We start from the raw sequence: 24,686 nt of genomic DNA, 5'->3' as shown, positions 1-24,686 counted from the left end.
GACCGTTGCGTCCCTGAATGCGGAAACGTAACCGAAACGCAAAATCAAACTTTTGATTTTGCGTGAGAGAGGAAGAGAGCAAATATCATTCATCTCTTGCGGTACGGAGTTTCCCGTAATCGAAAATTTGTTTTGTTAGACCTGATTCACACTAGGAAACTTTTGTTGAGAAACTTTTGTTTTTCAAAAAACCAGGTCTTTTCTTTAAAGGAGAATTAAGGAGTTTCCCGTTCTTGGAAGCTTATTTTGTTATTTTTTTCATTCGTACAACAACAAATCAATGCAATTTACAAGTATTTTCTGAAAAAAAGTTTCTATGTGTGGACATTAAGTAAACTTCAAAAGAGAATTAAGAAAAAGTTTCTCAACAAAAGTTTCCTAGTGTGGACCAGGTCTATCAAAAGTTTCCTAGTGTGAACCAGGTCTTTGTTGTATGAATGAGTAGGGTTCTATAGTTGAAACGAAAAGTCGACTTTTTGCATTTTAAGAAAAGTCGATTTTTCAACTTTTTTCATGTAATAAAAAGTTGACTTTTAGACTTCTTGATTTCTTTCGTCCTTTTTTGACTTTCTTCGACTATTTTTTTCTACTATTTTCGAGTTTTATTTCCAAAGTCGACTTTCTGACTTTTTTCACAGACGATAGTTGAGTTACCGACTTTTTGGAACAAAATAGTCGACTTCGACTTTTTCCGACAAAAAGTCAATTATTCGATTATTCGAAAAAAAATGTTTCCTAGTTTGGACCGGCAGTTAGAAATCCAAGCAAAGATTTCCTGTTATACAAAATATTAAATTTCCGTTGAAATCATATGAGAAATGAAAAATTTAGATATGATAAATTCAGAAATATACCTCTCTAAAATAAAGGTTAAAGTTGTTGTGTTCTAACTATTAGCTATCGGCGGACTGATATGGAGTGATCGAATCGACGTCTTAAATATGGTAAACGATATTTTTCAGTCTTTATAACATACATATATACATTATTCTTAATATCTAGAAACCATGATGAGAAGAAGAAATTAGTTTTCAGCGCTACTCAGACTTATAGAAATTATATACATATGTATGCTTTTTTGAACTTTGTAGCTAATAATACCAGCTAACAAATTGTAATTTTGTTTTCTTTAATAACTCTTACTAATTTCTCCCAGTGTAGTTGCCGTTCATCGCCATCGCTGCAATTATAATTATTCTTGAAATGAACCGGAGAGCGATAAAAAAAAGTGCAGGCAGACTTTTGAAGAATTTTCTTTGTTCATTCTCTTCATTTTCTCTGAACGAGAAAGACGTGTGAACGGTTAAATTTTATTTTTTCGTTTTCTTTAATGCCAATTTAAATCATATAATAATAAAAAAAAGTGCATTAAATTAATAAATAAACAAATTCATTGAAAAGTTTGTCAAATTGTTGTGGTATTTCTACGATTTAATTGCTTTTAACATATTTGGATAATTGCTAATTACAAGAATTATATTTAGAGAAAAAAATCTAGCTAGAAGAAAGATAAAAATTCAAGGAAAAATCGATTTAGAATAACGACGTAAAAAAGACAGCGTAAAAGTAACAAGACAAAAAGGAATAAAACAAAAACAATCGAAACAAAACAAAATCAAATTACGTTACGAAGATACTGGTACTAGGGAAAGAAAAAATTGGGTGGAGATTCATTCATTTTGTTTTTTTTTGTGGTGTCAAGATTTCTAATACTGATTAAAGTGTTAAGAGAGTAAATATTTTTAGAATAACATGGCTGATGTAGAATCTTCAAGTGCTGTCCAACAGCCACCTTCATCCACTACCAGTGGCCATATTATACCCTTATTGGCAGCAGCCGAAATACTAAATGATAATAATGCTGTTTTACAGCAACAACAGGCTGTAGCTCAATCGGCTACCATATCCTTGGCCACTGGTACCGCCTCCGGTATGGCCTCCGCTTTAATAAGGGCTTCTTCTGCCTCCACTTCGGCTAGTTTGACACAACAACAGAACCAACAGACATCGAATGACAATAATGGTTCTGGTAATATTAATACAACAACCACAACTACCACCACCAATACGCCAACAACAACGGCTGATGCTAACGAACCACTAGCAAAAAAACAAAAACTCGATCATCCGTCAACATCGTCATCATTGACGGTGCAATCAGCTGCTTATGAGAAACTTGAAAGTCGTTTGGGTGGTATATTATGTTGTGCGGTGTGTTTGGATTTACCTAAGACCGCTATGTATCAGGTGAGTTGAAAGTTGTTGAATTCGGAAAAGAAAAAAAATTTGAACAGTTTTTTTTAAGGGAAATGATGTGTAATAAATTTATTAGGAATTAAAAGAAATATGACAAAGATGATGAAGATACAAAGGATTTATTAACTTTAGGCTTTTAAAGGCATTTTTATCATGATTTAATAAAATGCTTTAGGAGTATGAGAAAATTTTTGGTGGTTTTTGATATTGTAATTGTAACAATACTGGTTGTATTAATTGATTGGTTCAAACCAGCATAATTTATCATTTAATTGTAAATCTTCTTTAATTTAACAGTAAAACTTCGACGTCATTAATATATTTTATGATTGTGTCGTTATCATTTAAGTAGGGGTAAACAAATGTGTTTGTTTTTATTATTTTGTTTGTGTCTCTCTTCTTTTTTTGATGCGACGTAGATAATAGTTCCATGCCATAGTGTCTAGTGTTTTTCTATAGGTACAAATTGTCTATAATCTGTTTTATTAGTTGTAGTAATAGTTTTCTTTTCGCTAATGCAAAGAAAAGAAACGTAATTTGTTTTCGTATTTAAACATTTACAACCCCTAAATAGCCCTTGGTTAGTTAGCAAAAAGCAAATAAAATGCGCAGTTTTTAATATAATAAATTAATAAAAAATATTTAATAGAAACATAAGACTTTGTTTATGATTATTAGTGTCAAACTTTTAGATTACAAATTTTTATATAAAAATAATATTGTAAAGAAAAATAATGCATTATTTTCTTTACTTTAAAGTTGTTTTCGAACTTAACGAAACTACCTTTAAAAGCTTATGCATATTTCATCATAATAAATTGAAAATTTCAAAATGTAATAAATCGTAGCTTTAAATAACAAAATTGAAAAACAAAATAATTATTTCCAAATAATTTCTGCTGTCATAGTTATTTGATTGTATAATAAGTAGTTCTAGTTGTTAGAAATTTCTCCTCGCCAAAAAAAAAACACTAAAGTATTTCATGTGTATGAAGTTACTTTTATATTAGTATAACTTTGTAAGCTAAGGAAAATTTTTGAATTATTAAAACAAAATAGTCATAACATTTTGACTCATTTTAGAAAAGTGCAATGATAAATTTTCTAATGAAAACTACGTAATAAATTTCACTTCTCTATTGCTCTTTTTTTTCATTTACCAAGTTTACAGTTTTTTTCAAGTATTATTGTAAATCAAGGCATTTATTATTTTACAAAATAGAGAGGAAGTAAATTACGTCGTTGTTTATAGTTTTTTTTTTTTGTTCTAAAAAACCTGCTCAGTTCTTATTGCAACTTTTGTAAATACTATATACAATGTCCATACAAATAAATGTTTTAAATGTATGTACGTACATTCATATGTATGTTTGTATGTAATATATTCATAAGTTTGTATGTATATAGTTTTTTACGTTTATTTTATTTCCACTAACATTTTTTTTGTATCTACCAGTTTGACTAACAAAGAATATTTTAAAACTTGCTGTTGGCATGTACGTACATAGATATTGAAAAATCACTTTTTTTAAATATGTATAAAAAAAAATACTCAAAATAGCTGTAAACATACGACAGACTTTAAAAAAAAAACATATGATTTCTGTATAACTTTGTGTCTTTGTTTTATATGTATTAATTTATTATCATTAGCCATCATACTGCATTTGTTTTTATTTGTAATTTTTTTCTTTTCTCTCTATCGTTCTACGTTTTAAACGCTATAATGTCAGCAAGTATTGAAAACATATAGTGTGTACCCATATTCACATACATATCTGACCAAATACATATACTAGCCATACACCAACGGATATGTGTTTAAGGGTGTTTCGTATCTAGTCTATAATACATGCATATAGTCTAGTCTATAGCCTAATCTATAGTCTAGTCTACGGTCTAGTCTATAGTCTAGTCTACGGTCTAGTCTATAGTCTAGTCTATAGTCTAGTCTATAGTCTAGTCTATAGTCTAGTCTATAGTCTAGTCTATAGTCTAGTCTATAGTCTAGTCTATGGTCTAGTGTATAGTCTAGTCTATAGTCTAGTCTATAGTCTAGTCTATAGTCTAGTCTATAGTCTAGTCTATAGTCTAGTCTATAGTCTAGTCTATTGTACAGTCTTTTGTATAGTCTATAGTCTCGCATATAGTGTAGTTTTTAGTATAGTCTATAGTCTGGCATATAGTGTAGTTTTTAGTATACTCTATAGTCATGCCTTTAGTCTATTATATTGTCTAGTCTATATTATACTCTAGTCGAGTTTATACTCTAGTTCAGTTTATAGTCTAGACAATAATCTAGTCTGTACTCCAATGTATATGTTCGGTCTACAACACACACATACCCATAAGTACAACGATATTCACCCATAATTATATTCCCTTAAGTGTTACCTCATACCCAAGAATACATCTAAGTATCTGTGTGTACGTTGGGGTACATACGAGTGTGGGCTATCATCATATATTTTTGTTTTTGTTTATATTTTTATTATTCTCCCCATATTCGTGAAAAGTTTTGTTTTGAACAAGTTTATGCTTTGGTTTCTATATTCATCAGATATTCTGTTATATTTTCACTTCTCTGTTATTGTTGCTATATATCTCTAGATTTACAGATACATTTATATCCACATACCATATAAACGGCTGGCAATATTATAAAATATATGTGTTTGTAATAAAGATGATGGTGGTGTTATATTATCAGCACATGCGTATTGTCTTTTTCATTTATATTTATTTATTTCTTTAACAACTATAAAATGCAACAACACCATTTGTATTGAAATAATAATACAATGTATCTGTATCTACAAGTCAATATCATAATGTTATCAACACACTATTGCCTTCTTTCGTCGTCATATTTATGTATGTACATATGTATATGTATGTGGTTATATACGATATTTAAATGCAGTTTTTCTTATTGTATTATCATTACTGGGTTGGGTTTATATATACTCCAACATATACATACACTCTTGTTAATACACTTTTTTTTGGAATATCTATGTATTTAAACACCATTTACTGCGTGTAGGGGGGATTTATAATCATGACAACTGGATGAAAGAAAGAAAAAAAAGGTCAGCTGTTTTGTTGAGAATATTATCAGTGTTGTGTCTGTTGTTTTTATACCTTAACAATTTTTGGTTTTAATCCAGTTTGTTGTATTTAAATGATGCCAGGTGATTTTTGAGTTTTAGATCTTATAGTTATTAAGGTCTTTATAGGCTGGTAATGGTCACCTAAGTAAACATTTATCACCCTCTTTTTAGCAAATTGCTATAAGGGTATGTTTAACTTTAGTTAACTTTAATAATTAGGGAGCGTTTCTGTTTATTTTTAGCACATATGTAAACAGTTATTAGATTCTTTTGTAGGGAAAAATATTTTAAAACCATATGGTAATGACAATTAACAGATCAATGATCTTTAACTGATCAGAGAATAATAGAGTGTTAGATAGATTTTTAACTGAGTTAATATGAATTCATATTCTGTCTTATATTATGATCTCTTGATTGCCATTTTAAAAAGGGGAGATCATCCTAAGGTGTAAAACATAATTAAAAGACAACAAAATTTGAAATTTAGAGACCGTAGTTTAGTTTTCTAAATCTTCTTTCCAAAGTCGACTAATTGGATTTTCAGGTGGTATAACAAATTTTACAAATAAATGTGTCTTCACACTGTATAAACTTGTGAAATGTGTTTTTTCTAAACTTTATGACACGATGTATGTAATGGCTGATGTGATGAATCAATTTTGAGGACAGAGTCTGATTTAGTGGTGTTTAATGCTTTACAAAAGTGTACTTTGGAATCTGGGTTTAAAATTTATTGTCCTGTGTTATTAAAAAACATCCCAGGTAAAAAGGATTTTAGCCTGAACTCGCTCTAGTTTGGCGTTGAGACCAAGGATTTTTTTGTTTGAAATTGTCACCTTCGGACGGAACTGGTTCTGAGGAAGCGTTATATAGTCGACACTCGTTCTTTGGAACGCTTCTGGAATTAGTTCTTTAATCAATCATTTTTGTTTGAATTTGTCAACCTCAGAACTAGTTCCATGGAAGTTTCAGAGAACGTATAAACAAATATTTCTTTTTTTTAGCATTTTTAGCAGCTAACTTTCCCTACTCTCGCTACCATTCAATTAAGGATCCTTTTAATATCTTGTAGTTTAGTTGAATACAAAAATATACATTTGAAAGCGTTTTCTGTGTGGTAGCAATGTATAACTAGTTGCATAGAATAAGTTCCTTAAAAACTCTTTAGAAGTTTTTGAGAACCACAACAATATTCTAAGGAACGGGTTCCAGAAGTAATGGCGACACTACTAGTTCCAAGGCTGTTGTTTAAGAATCTAAAGTGGTTCTGTTTTCACTTGTTCTAGAACTAGTAGTTTTTAGAACAAGTTCTAAGATTTTTCCTGGGTAGTTTTATTTTATAATTTATGAAAGCCTAAATAAAACAGTCCTCCTATTGGTTGCTGCAGTTGTGCTTAAAAGTTCATATTTATAAACAAAACGACCAATGCAGGGAATTTATAAATAAGAATAAATATTTATTTAGTTGCCTTAAAAGTCTCTGCTATTATTATAAATGCCTTACATCAGTTCCTTTGTCTTTAAATCCAAATAAAAGTTTAATTTATTATAAGATTTTATTTCTTAAAAAAAAAACAAAAATGAAATGTAATGTAAAGAAAGTTTCCTTTTTTACTAGATTTTTCTTTTGTTATGAATTTTCTAAATAGAGAGACGACAGGTTCTTTTATTTGACTTGTTTTCTTTTTTTCAAAACCATAGATAAAACTTAAAACTTGTTTTTCTAGTTCAATTATAAAGCGTAATTTACAAATTTGTTTACTTTTTTTCTATACAATATGTTGTGGCACTCACTCTTATTCTTTTATTTAGTAAATACGTTTTTATATCTATCAGCTGTGTTTATGTATACAAACAAAAACAAGAATTTCTTAGGTTGTCTATTTGTTAGGAGGTCGGTTATAAACTGTCGTTGTTTTTTTTTGTTATTGTTGTTGTTTTTGTTTTCTTTAACCAATAGTTCTGTTTTTATTCCTTTTATAAATTACATTTCTTTTCTAAATTATTTATTTTCATTTATTACTTTTACCGAATGAAGAGTTCAATAAACTATGAACTCTAAGGTATTGAAATATATAAACTTCAAAATTGCGTAATAATTTTATAAAACAAATTTCTAGATGAAACGTTTTTAGGAATAGAAATAAAGAATGTTTAAGATAAAACATTTCAATATATCTTTAGAAAGGTTATAATCCTACTCGTACTTAACAAAGTTTAAGAAAATTTAACAAATAGATTTATCAGTTATTTGGGGTTTTTCGAAAAGTTGTGTAATAGTCTGACAATAAGAACTAGACTTAAAGCTGTGATACATGGTTGTCAGACAAATAGTAGATTAGTCAATTATTTGGGGTTTTCGTAAAGTAGTGTATTAGACTGTGAATAATAACAACAAATGTCGTGGAAACGTTTGTAGATTAAAAGTTTTTGGGAATAGAAATCAAGAATGTTGTAAGACAAAACATTTCAATAGATCTTCAGAAAGGTTATAATCCTACTTGCACTTAAAAAAGTTTAAGAAAATTTAACAAATAGATTTATCAGTTATTTGGGGTTTTTCGAAAAGTTGTGTAATAGTCTGAGAATAAGAACTAGACTAAAAGTTGTAAAATATGGTTGTCAGACAAATAGTAGATTATTGAGTTATTTGGCGTTTTCGGACAGTTGGTTAATAGACTGAACGACTCAAGTTATACTCGACTAAAGATTGTCAACCCAGCGACAACTGTATCAACTTAAATTTTTTTCCCCAGGAAAGAACTATTGGCCACATTCGTACTGTTACAACAACAACATACACAGTTGTCAGATCTTTCAATGTTGTCAAAAGATAGTTCAGAAAATGTTTAAGAGTCGTATGGTTTTTCTGACAATATTGCAAGACAAACATTGTTGTTGTAACAGGTTGGCTGTGACAGGATGTTTTTCCCCGCGGAAAAAACTTCCGGTTGATGCAGCTATTGCTGAGTTGGCAATCTTTGGCCGATTGAGAATCGGATCGTTCCAGAGCGAAGCGGAAACGGGACAAACATTGTAAGTTGAAGTGACAACTTACAACAATGTAAGATCTAACAACTGTTACATATATAGCTTAATACTATTTAATTAATAATCAACTTATTGTGTTAAACTCTAATATTATAACTTTGACTTGTTGTTAAAACAATTTTTCAACAAATTGTAGACAGTTGCTGTCTCTTCTATTATTAGATTGGATAATATGTTTTTGAATAAACGTCGGTGAATGACATTACAATTAGTCAAGACTGCTGATAACACGATTGATCAATATAATGCGCAAAATATTGATCAATGTCAAAGTGGTGGACAAAGCTAAATAGCTAATTTTATTATAATCTTTTAAAAATATTAAATGCAATAAACTTATCAATAATGTGTATTTAATAAACAATGTGATAAATTCTTAATAAACTGTGTGTATAACAAAATATTTCTACAAATAAAGAAATAACTAAATATTTAAACTATATCCTATTGCCACATACAGACAGAGAAATTTATATAAAAAAAATGAACATCTACAATTGCATATGATTGTCACGGTCATTAAGCCGCCTCGAAAATACTACAAATTATAACAACAATATATGTAGATAAAAAAAATATATACTAAATTAGCAAAAAGAACAACTGTTTAACATTGTTGTTTTGTGCATTAATTCATAACACTATTATTCTATTATTATATACATTGGTATGTATACATATACAAATACATTTTCTATAGCAGACAACAGTACAGTTTTGATTGCAATTCATTCAAAGGGCAAGTTTTATATTCAATTTAAAAGATAGTTTAATAGGCTTGCAAATGTTTTTCTTTTAAATTCTTATACGTGCTTATTCTTAGATTTTATTTACACACACAGACACTAGACAAACCTACGTTTTCAGGGCTACTTAATGCTAATTAGTTTTTTTTCGCCATAACTAAAAATATCTTAATGTTAATTAGATACAAAAGAAAATTCCTTGTTGCAAGTCTTTTGTTTATTGTATGTTTATACATTGTGGCGTCTGCAGGTAACTTGTGTAATATTATATTTTTAAATACTTTTTTCTTGCTACGCAAAAAATTTTGTCTTTGAATCCAGTAATTGTTCTTTTTTTCGTTTGTTTGTTTTCTTAGCTATTTTTTGTCATTTTAAGCAAAATTCTTTTCATATTTCATTTTTTATTTATATAATAGAAATACACATTTTAATTACACTTTCACAAGCTAATCATTGACGAAAATTTTAAGTTGTTGTTGTTGTAACTGTTCGACTGTGGCCGATAGTTCTTTCCTGGGGAAAAACTTTCGATTGATTCTTTCATGACATCGTAAGGATGGTCACTTTCCGGTATATTGATTGATTTCAACTGATGTTGGGGTTTTGTTTCCCCTTCTATTGACTTTAGACCAGCTTCTTCCTTCGGGGTGTCGGGGTGTGCATTAAGCCCTTGTTGCCTGTCATTCCGCAACGGAGCTACAATGGCAAGAGATTAGATAGCTTGAATAGTTTAGCAAAGGGCTTGTACATGGACCGGCTCAACCAGGGGCGCGAGGTAGACCGTTCTCAAGTCTAACCAGTGGACGAAAAAAAGGCCGTTAATGCAGGTGTTCTTGTAAAGCATCTGACATTCGTGTGTTGGGCGTTCAGGCACTTCAGTGTGCATGATAATGAGGTTGTGAACGAGCTAGGTTCGAATCTTGACATAGATGATAAGGATGGAGCAGTGAAACCTATCTACTGACTCTCCCTTTAGCGTGTAGGAGAGGAAATAAACTTACAGTGTATTTATTATTCAAAATAGGCCTGTACGAGACTGTTCACTGCAGGACTATGTATAGTGAAGACTCGATTCAAATTTTTACATAGATTATAGGAAAAGAGCAGTGATAGAAATGGAGCAGTGAAACCTATCTTCTGTCTCCCCCTTTAGCGTGTTTTAGGTATATGTAGGAGAGGAAATAAACTCAGAGGGAATTAGTTTATTATTAAGAATAGGGCCTGTACGTGACTGTTTACTTTTGGACTATGTTGGTTGTTGAGCACTGCCGTTTGCATGATAATTAGGTTGCGCACGATTCGAATTTTTACATAGATAATAGGGAAAGAGCAGTGAAACCTCTCTTCTGTCTCTATTATATGTTTATTTTCGATGCGGATTCCTGTCATTATCAATTAGTCTTGGAATAATAGAATGGATTGCAATATATCAAAGACATTGTGGTTAACACTTGATGCGAGGGCAGTTTACGGATTATGACAGTTATTTTGCTCAATTGGGACAATGTAGATATTATGCAGAGGATCTAGGAAACACTATCTCAGAATACAGAATTTCATGTTGAAAATTCTGGGCAATAAGTAGCATGATGAACTGGGGGATTATGACAGTTATTTTGCTCAATTGGGACAAAGTAGATATTATGCAGAGGAACTAGTAAACACTATCTTAAAATACAGAATTTCATGTTGAAATGTCTGGGCAATAAGTAGCATGATGAACTGGGGGAAATTGAGGGTCTCAACCCTCGCAGTCTACTGAGTTTTATCTGAGAAATTATTTTTTCGATAGGATTTTATAGGGAGATTAGGAGATTCTCTATTTCTGTAGTGTATCAATTCGTTAAAATTTCCAGTTTGAAACCATCACAGGAATCGGTCAGCCTTTTTTTCGTTCTTCATTTTATTTATGTTATTTTTATTATTTTCCAGTGTTTTGTTTCTCTATCTAGGAAGGGAATCACAATGGACCTTATGCTCTATAATGAAGTGTAGCACCTCATTATGGTGCATAATGCTCCTTTAACCTAAACCTAATAATTATTGAAAAAAATGCAAATTTTTAAGTAAAATTTCGATTTTTTATGAATTTTTGAATTTCTAATTAAAATTTATGATTTCTGATAAAATTTCGAATTTCTGATGAAATTTTCAATTTTTAGTATAGTTTCAAATATTATTGAAATTTGGAATTTCTTAAGAAATTTCGAAATTCTAATTAAACTTTAATACATTTTTGAATTTTTTTGGTTAAATTAAGTTTTGGTAAAATTTTCGATTTTTATTTTTAAATTTTGCCGGAATCTTAAATATCTTATAAAATTTTGAATTGTAAGTTTTATTTTGGAAATTCTAGTGAAATTCTAATAAAAATTTAGATTTTTAGTAAAATTTCTATTTATATATTTGATTTTTACATTAAGTTTGAATTTTTTTAAATTGAAATTTTCAATTTCTAATATTAAGTAAAATTTCGATTTTATGTGAAATTTTAATAAAATTTTGCTTTTGAAAGACTAATGCCTTTCGAACTTTTAATGATTTTATCAATTTCTAGTGAAATATTGAACTTTTTTAAATCTTTAGAAAAAAATTTAGAATTTCTTGCGAAATTTTAAAAGTCGGGTTAAACTTCAATGATTTTATTAATTATTAGTGAAATATTGAACTAATGAAATTCTAGTGAAGCAAGGATTGTATTTTCCAACGAATAAGGAAAGAAAATGTAACTTTTTACACAAATTAAGAAGTTCATTATTGATTGGGAAATATTCTAGATCAATCAATAGGAATTTTGAAGTTTCAATTATATTTTCAATTTCTAGTGAAATATCGAACCTATGACTTTCTATAGAAACAAGGATTGTATTTAATAACGAATTTGGAAAAGGAAATTCGACAAAGTTCATTGTTGATTAGATTAGCAGTCAAAAAGAATGGTCTGCAATACTTCGATACAGTGGAATTTATAAGTTTTCCCTTCTTTTGATAACTTTTAACTTTTAACACAAATACTAATACAAAAAGTATTAAAATATAAAAAAACTTTTAAAAATTATAACAAATATAAAAAAATATCCCTTAAATTACAAAAATAAGAGTTAATTGGAAAATTTTGATAAGATTGATTTTTTGATAAGAATCTTAACAAATTCATAAAAATTAACAACGACAAAAAAAAAAAACAAATATTTATTAATTAAAAAAAAAGAAAATAAACTTATACACAGCATTATTTACTAAAAGTTACTGTAATTTTTATTTTATATAAAAAAATAAATTGGTAATTTAGAAAAAAAAAATACAAATAAATTATTTAATATAAAACTAAATAAAAAAGAAATAGCAAAAAACATTTATTTTCAAATAAGTAATTCGTATTACAAATCCAACATAAAAATGACTAAATACAATTAAAAAAGAAAAAAGAAACATATATGTTAGTAGTTATAAGAATTTGTATAATTTTTAAATTTTTAACCATAGCAAATGCGTATAATTATTATTATTATTAAAGAATTTTTTTAATTAATAGTAACATAACACCTTAGCTTTATATAATATATATAAAAAATGTATTTTTATTATTGAGTATTTAAAATAATTTTGTTTAAAAAACCTACAAAACCACCAAATAATAAAGTTTTCAATAAAGTTTTCTATTAAAAAAAATAAAATAAAAATAAAACTTAAATTTGCGTCTGTTTTTTTATTTTCACTTAAAAATTGGTTGAGATCATCATATTTACATATAGATTTCACAACAAAATCAAACTTGAAAATCATTAAATCATTATCATCTCTCACAGCTCACTTTAGTTCATAACCAGTCACAATAAAATCTTCCTTAAGCTCAATCCCAAAAAAACCAATAAACAAAAATCCTTCTAAACTCCCTTTTTCATCTACATCTTCAATTCTAGTCGCTGTTATATAAAAAAAAACTGTTAATTCATAAAAACTAATTTTGTTTTTTATTTTTTCTTCTCTTTCATTTACAGGTATTAAAAAAAAAATTTAATTATATTTAATTTAAACAATTCTTCTTATGTTTTTTTTAATTCTTAAAAAAATTTAATCAATTAATGTTATTTTTTTACTTTCTTTTATTTGTTTCTAGTGTCAAATGGGTCATTTAATGTGTGCTGCCTGTTTTACCCATTTATTAGCTGATGGACGGTAAAAATCATAAACTTTTTAAAAATTTTACATAAAAAGAAATAAACATGAAAAATTTTATTTAATTTTTTTGTAATTTTTAATTTGTTTTTACTTTTTTTAAGCTTACGTGATCAAATTGCCACTTGTCCCAATTGTCGTGTGGAAATTTCCAAAAGTACTGCTTCTCGCAATTTGGCCGTTGAAAAGGCGGCTTCCGAATTGCCTAGTGAATGTCAGGTTAGTGAAATTTTTTGTTAGTTTTACATAAAACGATTTTTCTATTAATGTTATTTTTCTCTTCTTTCTTTTCTTTAGTTTTGCAATAAAGAATTTCCGTATAAATCTTTAGATCGTCATGAACAACACGAGTGTCAAGAACGACCCACTAAATGTAAATATTCTAGAATTGGTTGTCAATGGCGTGGACCAAATCATGAAAGTAAGTTTTTTTGAATTATACTTGTTTGTATGTTTTTTTTATTTTATATTTACCTTCGTGATTCGTTTGTAATTTCTATAATATAATTTTCCGACCCTATAAAGTATATATATTCTGGATCCTTATAGATAGCGGAGTCAATTAAGCCATGTTCGTCTGTCGGTCTGTATGTTTGTTGAAATCTGTTTTTAGAGGACCCTAGATATCGGCAAGATCCGAATCTTCAATAATTCTGTTAGACATGCTTTTGGGAAGATCGCTATTTGAAATCAGCCAAATCGATCTATAAATAACGGAGATATGAACAAAAATCGGAGACAACCTCTGAAAATTTCATAAAAAATTTAAATTTTTTATTCATGCAGATATTGCAAAAAACAAAATACATAATCATACGGTAAATTTTGTTATTGTACTCTTGTTTATAAAAACAAGGCAGAGCGAGAGCAGCAGAGCAAGAGTAGCAGAGCGAGAGCAGCACTAGTGTGTTGTTATTGGCTAGAAACATAAAATTAAGTATTTGGAGCCTGCCTTAAGTTAGAAACCATAAAAGGGGAACTTTTGGTACTTTTTTGTTTTTAAAAGGTACTTTTGAATTTTTTCTAATATTGAACCTAGAAATATGAAATTAGGTGAGAATTTCAAAAGGTACTTTTGGAATATTCTATAATATTGAAGCAAGGGACATGAAATTTAGTACGTAGATTCGGAATTAGATGAGAACCCATAAAAGAGAACTTTTTTGTGCTTTTGCGTTTTTCAAAAGGTATTTTGAGTTTTCTATAATAATGAACATAGAAACATGAAATTAAGTATGTAGACCCCGGATTAGATCTGAACACATAAAAGGCAACTTTTTGGTACTTTTTCGTTCTACAAAAGTAACTTTTTGAATTTTCTATAATATTAAACCTAGAAACATAAAATTTAGCATGTAGGGCCTTGACTAGGTAAGAATCTACAAAAAGGGACTTTTTGGTACTTTTAGTTCTACAAAAGGTAATTTTTGAATTTTCTATAATATTAAACCTAGAAACATGAAATTAAGTTTGTAGAGTCCGGATTATGTGAAAACACATAAAAGGGAACTTTTAAGTACTTTTTCGTTCTACAAAAGGTACTTTTTTGAAATTTCTATAATATTGAAACTAGAAACATGAAATTATTTATGTAGAGCCTGGATTAAGTGGGAACCCATAAAAGGGGGCTTTTTGGTACTTTTTCGTTCTTCATAAGGTACTTTTTGAAATTTCTATAATATTGAATCTAAAAACGTGAAATTAAGTATGTAGAGTCTGGATTAAGTGAGAACCCATAAAAGGGGACTTTTTGGTACCTTACCGTTTTGCCAAATTAGCCCGAAATTCTAGTAAAACGTTCGATTTATTGGTGAAATTCCGAATTTATAGAGAAATTTAAAATGTCTAAATTTGGAGAAATTTAAAAATTTGTAGAGAAATTACAAATTATTGTGAAATGCCGAAAGTCAAATAAATTTTATAGCGAAATTTCGTTTTTTAAATGATTTCGAATTTAACGTTAAATTTCACAGAAAAAAGTGTGGAATTTTCATCAAAACTATTAACCCAAAGTGCTTCAAATTCGGGTGATAAAACTTATGAATTTTACATTAGGGCGTTGTTCATTTTTGGCAACTCTGAACTGTATCTAATCTTAGTTTTAGAAGCAGTAAAAATCCTATATTTGAATGTCAAAAATAAAACACATTTTCTTAATGAAACTCTTATTAAAAATTTCACTGAAATGTTGTTTTTTCTAGTGAAATTTCCAATTTCTAGTGAAATTTTTAATTTCTAGCAAATTTCTTTGAAACCGCTAAAAATATTGATTTATTTTAGTAAAATTTCCTGAAAAAATGTTTAGGGAAATTTTAAATTCTTAATAAAAAGTAAATAATTTTTCTATTATTTTCTAGCTACTGAACATGAACGCAGCTGCTTGCATCCCACCAAATCTGGCTATGAGGTAATGGCCGCCTTAGAGGCTCACGATGCTAAAATCAAAGAAGAAAAGAAAATGTTCAATACCCTAATTGATCTCTTGAGCTATGAAAAAATTATCTTTAATGGTACGGATTGATTGACATATTATTCATGCTAATTAATATTTTATTATTTTTTTCTTTTTGCAAATTAAAGACTTACAAATGAAACCTTATCGTACCGATGAATATGTTCATAAATTATTCTATGAAACTGCTAGATTTTCAGCATTTAATCATCAATGGGTAGTTAAGGCAAGAATAAATAATAGTCAACGTGATCCACATCAATCGAATGATAGAACTATTACCTATCAGGTAATTTATTTGAAATATTATAATTAACTTATTATTAATAATTATGTTTTATTAATTGTTTTTTTGTGTACTTTAGCTTATTTTGAAAACTAAAACTAGTACTCCTATGAGTATACATTTCTTTGCTTTGAAAGGTCCTTTCTCTGACATGAAAGTTGGTACACAAATTTATAAACATGATTTTACAGAACAAGTAAGTTTTCTATTATTTTAGAAAATAAAGATTTAAATAAAATTAATTATTTACATTTCCTTCTTTATTTAACAGAGTACCGAAAGTGATTATTATACTTTACCCTTACCGGATAGCAATGAATGCAATCGTTTGTTGTCTAATAAAGGCATTAATTTCCGGTATGTATTTAAAACAATTAACTGTTTAAGTTTTATAAAGTTTTATAAACTTTTAAAACTTGTGATAAATATGTTTGACTGTATTAAAAATATCTTTACTTTTTTCTCTTTTACAGTCTCTTGATGTTTTTGCTTAATAAATAAATAAATCTTTTAACATAATTCTTAGATTAGTTTAATTTTATTAACTTTAAGCATTCTTCGTTTTCTTTTATTTTATAATACAAAAATCACACAATTTGTTGTCTTCTAATGTTAACTATAAACATAAAAATGAACTATTAAAAAAGAAAATAAAAATAAAAAGAAACATTCAAAACACGGCACTAGTTATTAAAGAAATATCTTTCAATTGACAAAGATACAAATTTTCTTCAAAAACTTTTAATTTCTTTAAAATATGTTTGAGATTTTTTCACATTTCCTAAAATAATCTCATTCGAAATCAAATAGTATTTTATTTTATTATAAATCTTACGCTTTTGCAGCAGTTTTTCTTTGTTTATGATTGACTTATGCAGGGCCTGGTTAACGCATACAAGTTCAAGTAAAATTTGTTAAAATTTTTCAATTTCTTTATAATATTATTGTTTTGGAACAAGGAATCTACTATATTCTTGCTTAATGTCGATATCGAAAGTTTATACGATCTTGTATAAGTTAATCACACCCATTCTGCATTTCGATTACGTTTACGCATTCAGTTACGCAATGATCGAATAAAAATATTCCAACAAAAAACTGAATCGTAAGAAAAAGAAGAAGCAATTCCATTTCGTTTCAATGCTTTGTGTGTATTCTGCATTTTGATCGTAATTACGTTTTTTTTTTGTTGTTTATGTGACGAAGAGTCTAATTGAAATGCAGAATACCAAAGTTGCTAAACGGAGAAAATTTCAATTCAAATTGAAATGCAGAATAGGGGCCAATACGGTCCCCGTTTTTCGTCAGTTTTTCGATGTAGAAAGGAATCTTTTACAAAAAAACTTTGAAAAGAATTGAACAGAAATGTTGATACAAGTATTATAAAGTAGAATAAGTAGGGGGAATTGTAATTATACCACTATAGTGAAGTAGACTCAAAATCATGCTATGTCTGTCTGTCCGTCTGACCGTGTGTCTATGTAAACATTATGCGCATAGGTCGCAATTTGCCAGTTCAATTCACCAGATACACTTCTTTTGACCTAAGGACGAAGCCTATTGAAAATAATTAAATTCAGTGCTTTTGAGCTTATAATTATGCTAAATATTTTAGTATCTCTATGAAAATTATCAAAAACTTATTTTGTTATAAGTCTGTCAGTTTTCGTAATGATCTGACTAAAAGATCAAATTATTCGATCACGAATGAGAATGTTAAGAAAAATTTTAAGAATTTTTTGAAGATTTTTTATCAAAATACACTGTTTTTATTAAACGTCTTTAGTTTTATGAAATTTAAAAATTTTAATTTTTGAGGTTAGGTTTTCAAAAAAAAAAAAAAACAATATTTCAAATATAAAATATAACAATAAAATAAAACTTGTTTTATATTCACTCAACATTTGGAAATTCACAAATACTGGGGGTTTTAAGCCGTTTTTTCGATTCAAAAGAAAAAAACTTTTCGAAACACAAAGTTTTTAACATACAAATTCCAAAATTCTTACTTTCGAATCAAGTTAAAGACTAATCGCCCTAAAAACTTCTGTTTTCCACATTCAACATTTTAAAATTCACAATTACTGGGGGTTTTAAGCCGTTTTTTTTCGATTCGAAAGAGAAAAACTTTTCGAAACACAATATGATTTAACATACAAATTCGAAAATTCTTACTTTTAAATCGAGTTAAAGAGTAATCGCCCTGAAGCTTTGAAAATTTTGAATGTTTTCATTCAACATTTGAAAAGTTGCAATTACTGGTGGTTTTAACCTGTTTTTTCGATTCGAAAGAAATAAATTTTCGAAACACAATGTATTTAACATACAAATTCGAAAATTCTTACTTTCGAATCGAGTTAAAGAGTAATCGCTGTGAAACTGATTATATTCGAAAATTTTAAAAGTTTTCTTTAACTGCTTGTTCCTCTAAAGGCGAACGAAAATTTATTTCTTCTTTTTGTATTGAAAACAATAAAAAATTTTCGAATTTAAATCCATATACCATTTAAATTTAGAAATTACTTGTTCGTTCGCATTTACAGGAACAGGGCCTAAATCATTTGAAAATTTTAGTTTTTAAGGTTAGATTTTCAAATAAATTTCATTTTTTCAAAAGTTAAACATAAACAATAAAATAAAACTTTTGATTTGTTCATTCAACATTTGGAAATTTACAAATTTCAAAGTTTTGTTTAAAACATTTTAAAGTTGTTAAAAATAATCTCTAAATCATGAGACTTTTTATAGATTTGCCATTTCTGTGAACTTAAGTTTGTTATTATTTTAACTTTTAAAATATTGTTAATACATATAACTAGTGGCCGTTATTTAAAATGAATTTTTGATTTAAAATTTTGCGCAAATTCTATGACTTATTTCAATTTTTATTTAAATTTTAAAAACATAAATTTTAAATTCATTTTCAAAAAAAAAAAAAAGAAATATATAATCTTAACTAAAATACATAATTATTAAATAAGTGTTTATAATGAAGTTAAAATACATACATATAACATATACATACATATATTTTAATACCTACAAATACATAATTCATAATAATAATAATTATTTGTTACTTTTACAAAATGCAATATTAATTTTCTTTAAATTTCATGACTAGTTTTTACTTTTTAAAGACATACTTCAAACATATTTCTTTAAGAAAAAAGCAGGCTAATTATGAACAATTTTCTCACAGGAGATTAGTCTCTTTTGTGTGGAATTTGTTATACAGAATAGGCCTGTGTGTATTCATTTAATTATATATTGCTAATAAAGAACTTAATATTTTTTAAAGAAATTATAAAGAACGATATTAAAAACAAAAACTTTTTGAGATTTACTTGTAATTTATGTAAAACTATTAAAACCATAACAGAAAAACAAAATATATATATTAAATAAAAAAACCAACAATAAAATGTAATAAATTTTAACAATATAATAAATATATAGATCTCAAACATATTAAAATAAAAAGAATTATAAATGACATAAATAAGCTCTTACCAAATATTTTAATTAATTTGTTTTTTAACTCTAAAGTTTTAAAAAGAAAAGAAAAAAAAAAGAAAACTTATTAAAACTATTTCACTGTAAGGAATAACTTTAACACCAAAATATATTTTTTTAATTTCAAATCCTTTTTTTTCAAATAAAAACTTTATTTTTTTTTAATTTTGTTTATTAAACAAAAGTTGTTGAAAACTGTAAGACACAACACCAAACTTTTATAATTTAAGCCACAAAAACTACATATTTCTAAAACTAAAATTAGTTTATTAGACTGTTTTCTATAACAAAAACAACATTGAATAGAAAATTCTTGCTATGAAATTATAACTTAACAAAGATCTTAACAGTCTGTTTAAACAATTAAAACTAAAAACTTACATCAATAAATTTACATATACATATAAACAATTAAAAAGCAAAAGAAAACCATAAACTACCATATTTAACGTTAAAACTATGATATTAACAGCCTAAACTATTAAAACAAATTACTTTATGTGTATGTAATAAACAAAAACAAAAAAACTCTTAACAAATTATAAAATATTTAACAATATTATATAAACAAATGATTTAATTTTATTTAAATTAATTAAAACAATTGCTACAAAACAAAACAAATCTCATCAACTAAATATATAGCAAAATCACTTATTAATTAATTAAAAATAAATAAATAAAAGAAAAAAACCAAAACTTTAAAAATTAGCCTTAAGGATTTGTCATACAACATACATGCATACATATGTATATTTAAAAAAAAAATAATAAAAAATTATTTTGTGTAGTTATTTACTCAATGTTATTTGCAAACAAAAAGGCATCTTTTAAGTTCTTTATTAGCAATCATATATATTTTATAATAATGAGTTATTATATTATTATTTTTTGATTTTGTTTAATTTCAATATCAAACAAAAAAAAAAAAAAAAAAAAATACTAATTTTAAGTTATCTCTAATAAAATATATTAGCAACATTGATAATACAAAAAATAAAACTAATAATGTGTTTCTTTTTTTCGAATTAGAAGGAACGAATTATGTCTCATTAATTATGGAAGATAGTCTGTGATTTTAAAGTATATTCCTTTTTAAAGGTTTATTGCATGTTATATTATGGTTCTTTTTTTGAATTGTTTTAAGGCTCAGTTAGTTTTTACGTACCCTTACGTGACGGATCAGCTAATTCGTGTTTTCCATATTAAAACTCAACGGCAAACTAACGACTTACACACGTTTCCGTTAGCCAAAATCAGCTGATTCATTAACGGAATCAGAATGTATAAACTAACTGAGCCTTTTTATACCCTACACCACTATAGTGGGGAGGGTATTATACATTTGTGCTGATGTTTGTAACATACAAACATATTGGTCCAATACCCACCTTAAAGTATACCGATCGATTCAGAATCATTTTTTGAGTCGATTAAGACATGTCCGTCCGTCTGTCCATGTAAACCTTGTGCGTAAGGTACAGGCCGCAATTTTCAAGATAATTTGATGAAATTTGGACCAAGCATGTTTTTGGCACAGGGACGAAGCCTATTGAAAATGGTTGAAATCGGTGCATTATTTCACCTAGCCTCTATACAACCGTATCACCCGATTTGAACTTTTTATGCCATAATTACGTCAAATATTCTATTATCTCTCTTAAAATTGGTACAAATAAGTTTTATATAAGTATGAATGACACTGCAGATTTTCGTAAGGATCGGCCCTTGTTTGACCCTAGCCCCCATACAAACCCCCCTTCAAAAAATGTCTTAAACGTCTAAAATTGACTTGTAACCATTTGTATCGCAATGAAACTCAACAAAACTAACAGTTATTTAAAAATATATCCTTTTCCCAAATTTACCGAGGATCGGCCCATATTTGACCTATATAAAGCCTCATTTAGAAATTTTGGTATTTTTTTATCAATAAATTGCTTAAATATTTTGGAATAATATTCAACATAAAAGTTTCTTTATAAAAAGTAAAAATTTTAAAAATATACTCACGGTATAGGGTATTATATGGTCGGCCATGCCCGACTATACTTTCCTACTTGTTTCTAATTATAAAACAAACAAAAAAATGGAACTAAATCTTCTAAGATTAAGAATGGTTTTGATAAATTCGTATTGGCCCCTATTCTGCATTTCAATTCGACTCACCGCCAAATAAACAACAACTTACAAAAATGTATTTACAATCGTAATTCAGAATACACACAATCGTAAAGCATTGAAAGGAAATGCTTTTACGATTCAGTTTTTTGTTGAAATACCTTTTTTCGATCATTTCGTAACTGAATGCGTAAACGTAACAGAAATGTAAATGGGGAAGATTATAAATTTAAAAAGCTATTCTGAGGGGTTACATATTTACGATCGTAATACAGAATACACACAAAGCATTAAAACAAAATCGATTTCCTTCTTCTTTTCGCTACAAATCCGTTTTTTGAAACTAAAATAATTACTTAAAAAACGTAGCAGTCGTAATTCAGGGGAACGACTCTCGCGACATGGCCATTATTTTATAAGGACGGTAAGACTTGTGTTTGTTGCCAAGCTTTCCACAGAATTGCGTCTCACACCAATTGAGTGTATTACTCCGTATAACTGTTTCCAAGTTACGCGTTGTTTGCATTAATTGCGTGCTTTTGTTTTACCTACCTCATTGAGGTTATGTTGAATTAAACTGGTGAAGAACATATAATACTTTGGAATTATAATTTGTTCAGGACACCAACTTCCTATATAAAGGTCGCTTGGAAGGCTCTCTCCGAACCAACGTGTAATAACCAGGCCAACAAACTTTAAGAGTAAAAAAAATGAACGTAGCTACGGTTGTAATCCAAAATACACACAATCGTAAAACATGGCACTGCATTTTCTTTCTAAGCCATAAGGATTCATATATGTAAATGTAATTTAAGTAAACTTACATGAACAGCGGCAGTCATTACCTTAATAGATCGTTCCCACATACTCGGCCAATGATTGTCAACCCAGCGACAGCTGTATCAATCGAATGTATTTTCTTTGCCCCCAGGAAAGAACTATCGACCACAGTCGAACTGTTACAACAACAACGTTAACAACCTTAATAGATTCTCAATCGACCAAAAACTCAACAATAGCTAGTTTTCTCCCCAGGGAAGAACATCCAGTTGCAGACAATCTACGATTTAAAAACATGCCCATATGAATAGTCCAGTGGGTTTACTTCAAAAGAATTTATTGAAAACAAAAAAGTATTACTAATCATTGAAGCCGCTTTTTTAAAATATACTTATTTTTTACTTCACTTATTTATTCTTCTATTAATCCATGTGTATACTGTATATGATATCTAATGGCTTCCCGTGGATTTTTCTTAAATTCTGGATCTTTCAAAATTGCCTGATACGATTTCACCTGTTTAATGAACTTTTCCTTTTTATTCTTAAGCTTTTGTTTGACACTTAAATGTTTATCTTCTTCCTCAGTTGGATCATATTCCTTAACACCTGTCTTCAGTTGATCTTTCTCTTTCGATAATTTGAATATATCATCTAGCGAGGGTAAAGCATCCTTTAAAGGCTTCAAATCACCAATAACAGCAGTCTTCTGACGATTTTGACGAGCTCTTTCCTCTTTCTGTTGTTTACGTATTAATGTGAATTTATTCATAAGATTTTTATGTTTTTGACGATGTTTTTCTTTTTTACTGGTGGTTTTCTTGGGAGTAATTGTCTTGTTGAGAATGAGTTTACTTTTATCTTTTGTTGGCTCATTGGTAGAGTTATCTTTTGATTTTTCTTTTGTATTAAGTTTTTGTTTGGGTGATTTTGTATCTAAAAGTTTTGTTTTTAAGTTATTTTTATTTATTTTGCCCATTTTTGTTAATGAAAATTAAAAAAATAAATGAAAATTCCTACGGAGTACAATGCGATTTGTTTTGGGATTTTTAAATAGGGGGAAGTTTTTACATGTGGTTGTTTGACAGCAGAGTTGTATTGTAACAGGTTAGTTCATATTTAATTACAATTTAATTGTACCGCTGTTTTTTTGAAAACGTGAAGAAAAAAGTGTGAAAAATAAGTAAACAAACTATATGAAACATTAAAACATTAATTAAAAAAATTTAAAAATTACTTAAAATTTAAAACAATGTATGCCCTTTTTATACAACTCTGTATATGTTTATTAAACTAAGAAATTTGTTATGGTGATATCAGCAAATAAGTAATACTTAATTGTCAACATTTGTGGTTATAGTTACAATAAACATCTGCAAATTTGACAGTTTAATGATACCAACAAAAAACACGAAAAATAAACCAAGTTTAATAAAAGATTGCAAGAAAACAAAACAAACAAGAAGAAATAAACAATTATTTTCAATGAATTATTTTGCTCATTTTCCCATAAATAGATAAAAATGAATATAGCCATTAAATCCGAACCAGACATATTAGAAGAAACCATTTCTCAATCCTTTGAATTTATCGACGAAAAGCCTGATGTAAACACTATCGCATGCACAAATATTGGGGGTAATATACAACAGCCAGCAGCTCCTGGAAAGTCAAATAATCTAGCGAAAAAAAGAAAACTTGAACAAACAGATAAAAATAAAAATGCGAATAAGTTTACACTTTATGTTAAGAATAAATTTATAGAAGCCTTTCAACAGGAAAGCTGTACGCCAAGTACAGTGGAAAAATATGCAAATACCTATAATGTCAAAGTGGAGACTGTAAATAGTGGGTTATTTGGTATTTAAATGGATTAGAATTTTAATTTTTAACACAATTTTCAATTTTGTTATAGAGTATTTTGGTGAAGTCGCAAAAGAAGCTCAAAATAATGTTTATCAAGAATGTGATTCCCTGAGTTTTAGTAATATTTCTGAATGGCTTAAATATTTCGAAACAACTGGTGTTTCCCGGGAATGCAACTATGAGCCGGCTGTTATTATGAATGTTATAGCAAATAATGAATATCATCCTGATCCGGAGTCAACGTATGGTATAGATTTACAGTAAGTATTGTATTTTATATCACAAAGTAGATGGATAGATAGATAGATAAATAGATAG

At 28.0% G+C, this 24,686-nt stretch overlaps 3 protein-coding genes across 3 annotated transcripts in view; 2 read left to right on the top strand and 1 right to left on the bottom strand.

The window, feature by feature from the left end:
- The first annotated feature begins 1,282 nt into the window (after window positions 1–1,282).
- LOC111677092 (cysteine and histidine-rich protein 1 homolog) lies at window positions 1,283–16,762 on the top strand. Its single transcript, XM_023438147.2, has 9 exons — window positions 1,283–2,247; window positions 13,290–13,348; window positions 13,453–13,567; window positions 13,646–13,769; window positions 15,706–15,858; window positions 15,929–16,089; window positions 16,166–16,282; window positions 16,358–16,443; window positions 16,560–16,762. Exons 1-9 carry the CDS (start codon window positions 1,753–1,755, stop codon window positions 16,585–16,587), a joined length of 1,338 nt encoding a protein of 445 aa, XP_023293915.1. The 5' UTR covers window positions 1,283–1,752; the 3' UTR covers window positions 16,588–16,762.
- Window positions 16,763–22,880: 6,118 nt separating this feature from the next.
- On the bottom strand, window positions 22,881–23,540 carry LOC111677088 (ribosome biogenesis protein SLX9 homolog). The gene has a single exon (XM_023438140.2). It carries the CDS (start codon window positions 23,479–23,481, stop codon window positions 22,915–22,917), a length of 567 nt encoding a protein of 188 aa, XP_023293908.2. The 5' UTR covers window positions 23,482–23,540; the 3' UTR covers window positions 22,881–22,914.
- A 347-nt stretch (window positions 23,541–23,887) lies between these two features.
- LOC111677087 overlaps window positions 23,888–24,686 on the top strand; it is a 1,701-nt gene continuing 902 nt past the window's right edge. The window contains exons 1-2 of the mRNA XM_046952219.1: window positions 23,888–24,350; window positions 24,418–24,628. Coding sequence (XP_046808175.1) covers window positions 24,026–24,350; window positions 24,418–24,628 — 536 coding nt within the window. The 5' untranslated portion in view covers window positions 23,888–24,025. The remainder of the gene's footprint in view (window positions 24,351–24,417; window positions 24,629–24,686) is intronic.

This window comes from Lucilia cuprina, chromosome 5 (assembly GCF_022045245.1).
Source record: "Lucilia cuprina isolate Lc7/37 chromosome 5, ASM2204524v1, whole genome shotgun sequence".
NCBI lineage: Eukaryota > Metazoa > Arthropoda > Insecta > Diptera > Calliphoridae > Lucilia > Lucilia cuprina.
This window is presented reverse-complemented; position numbering and strand designations above follow the sequence as displayed.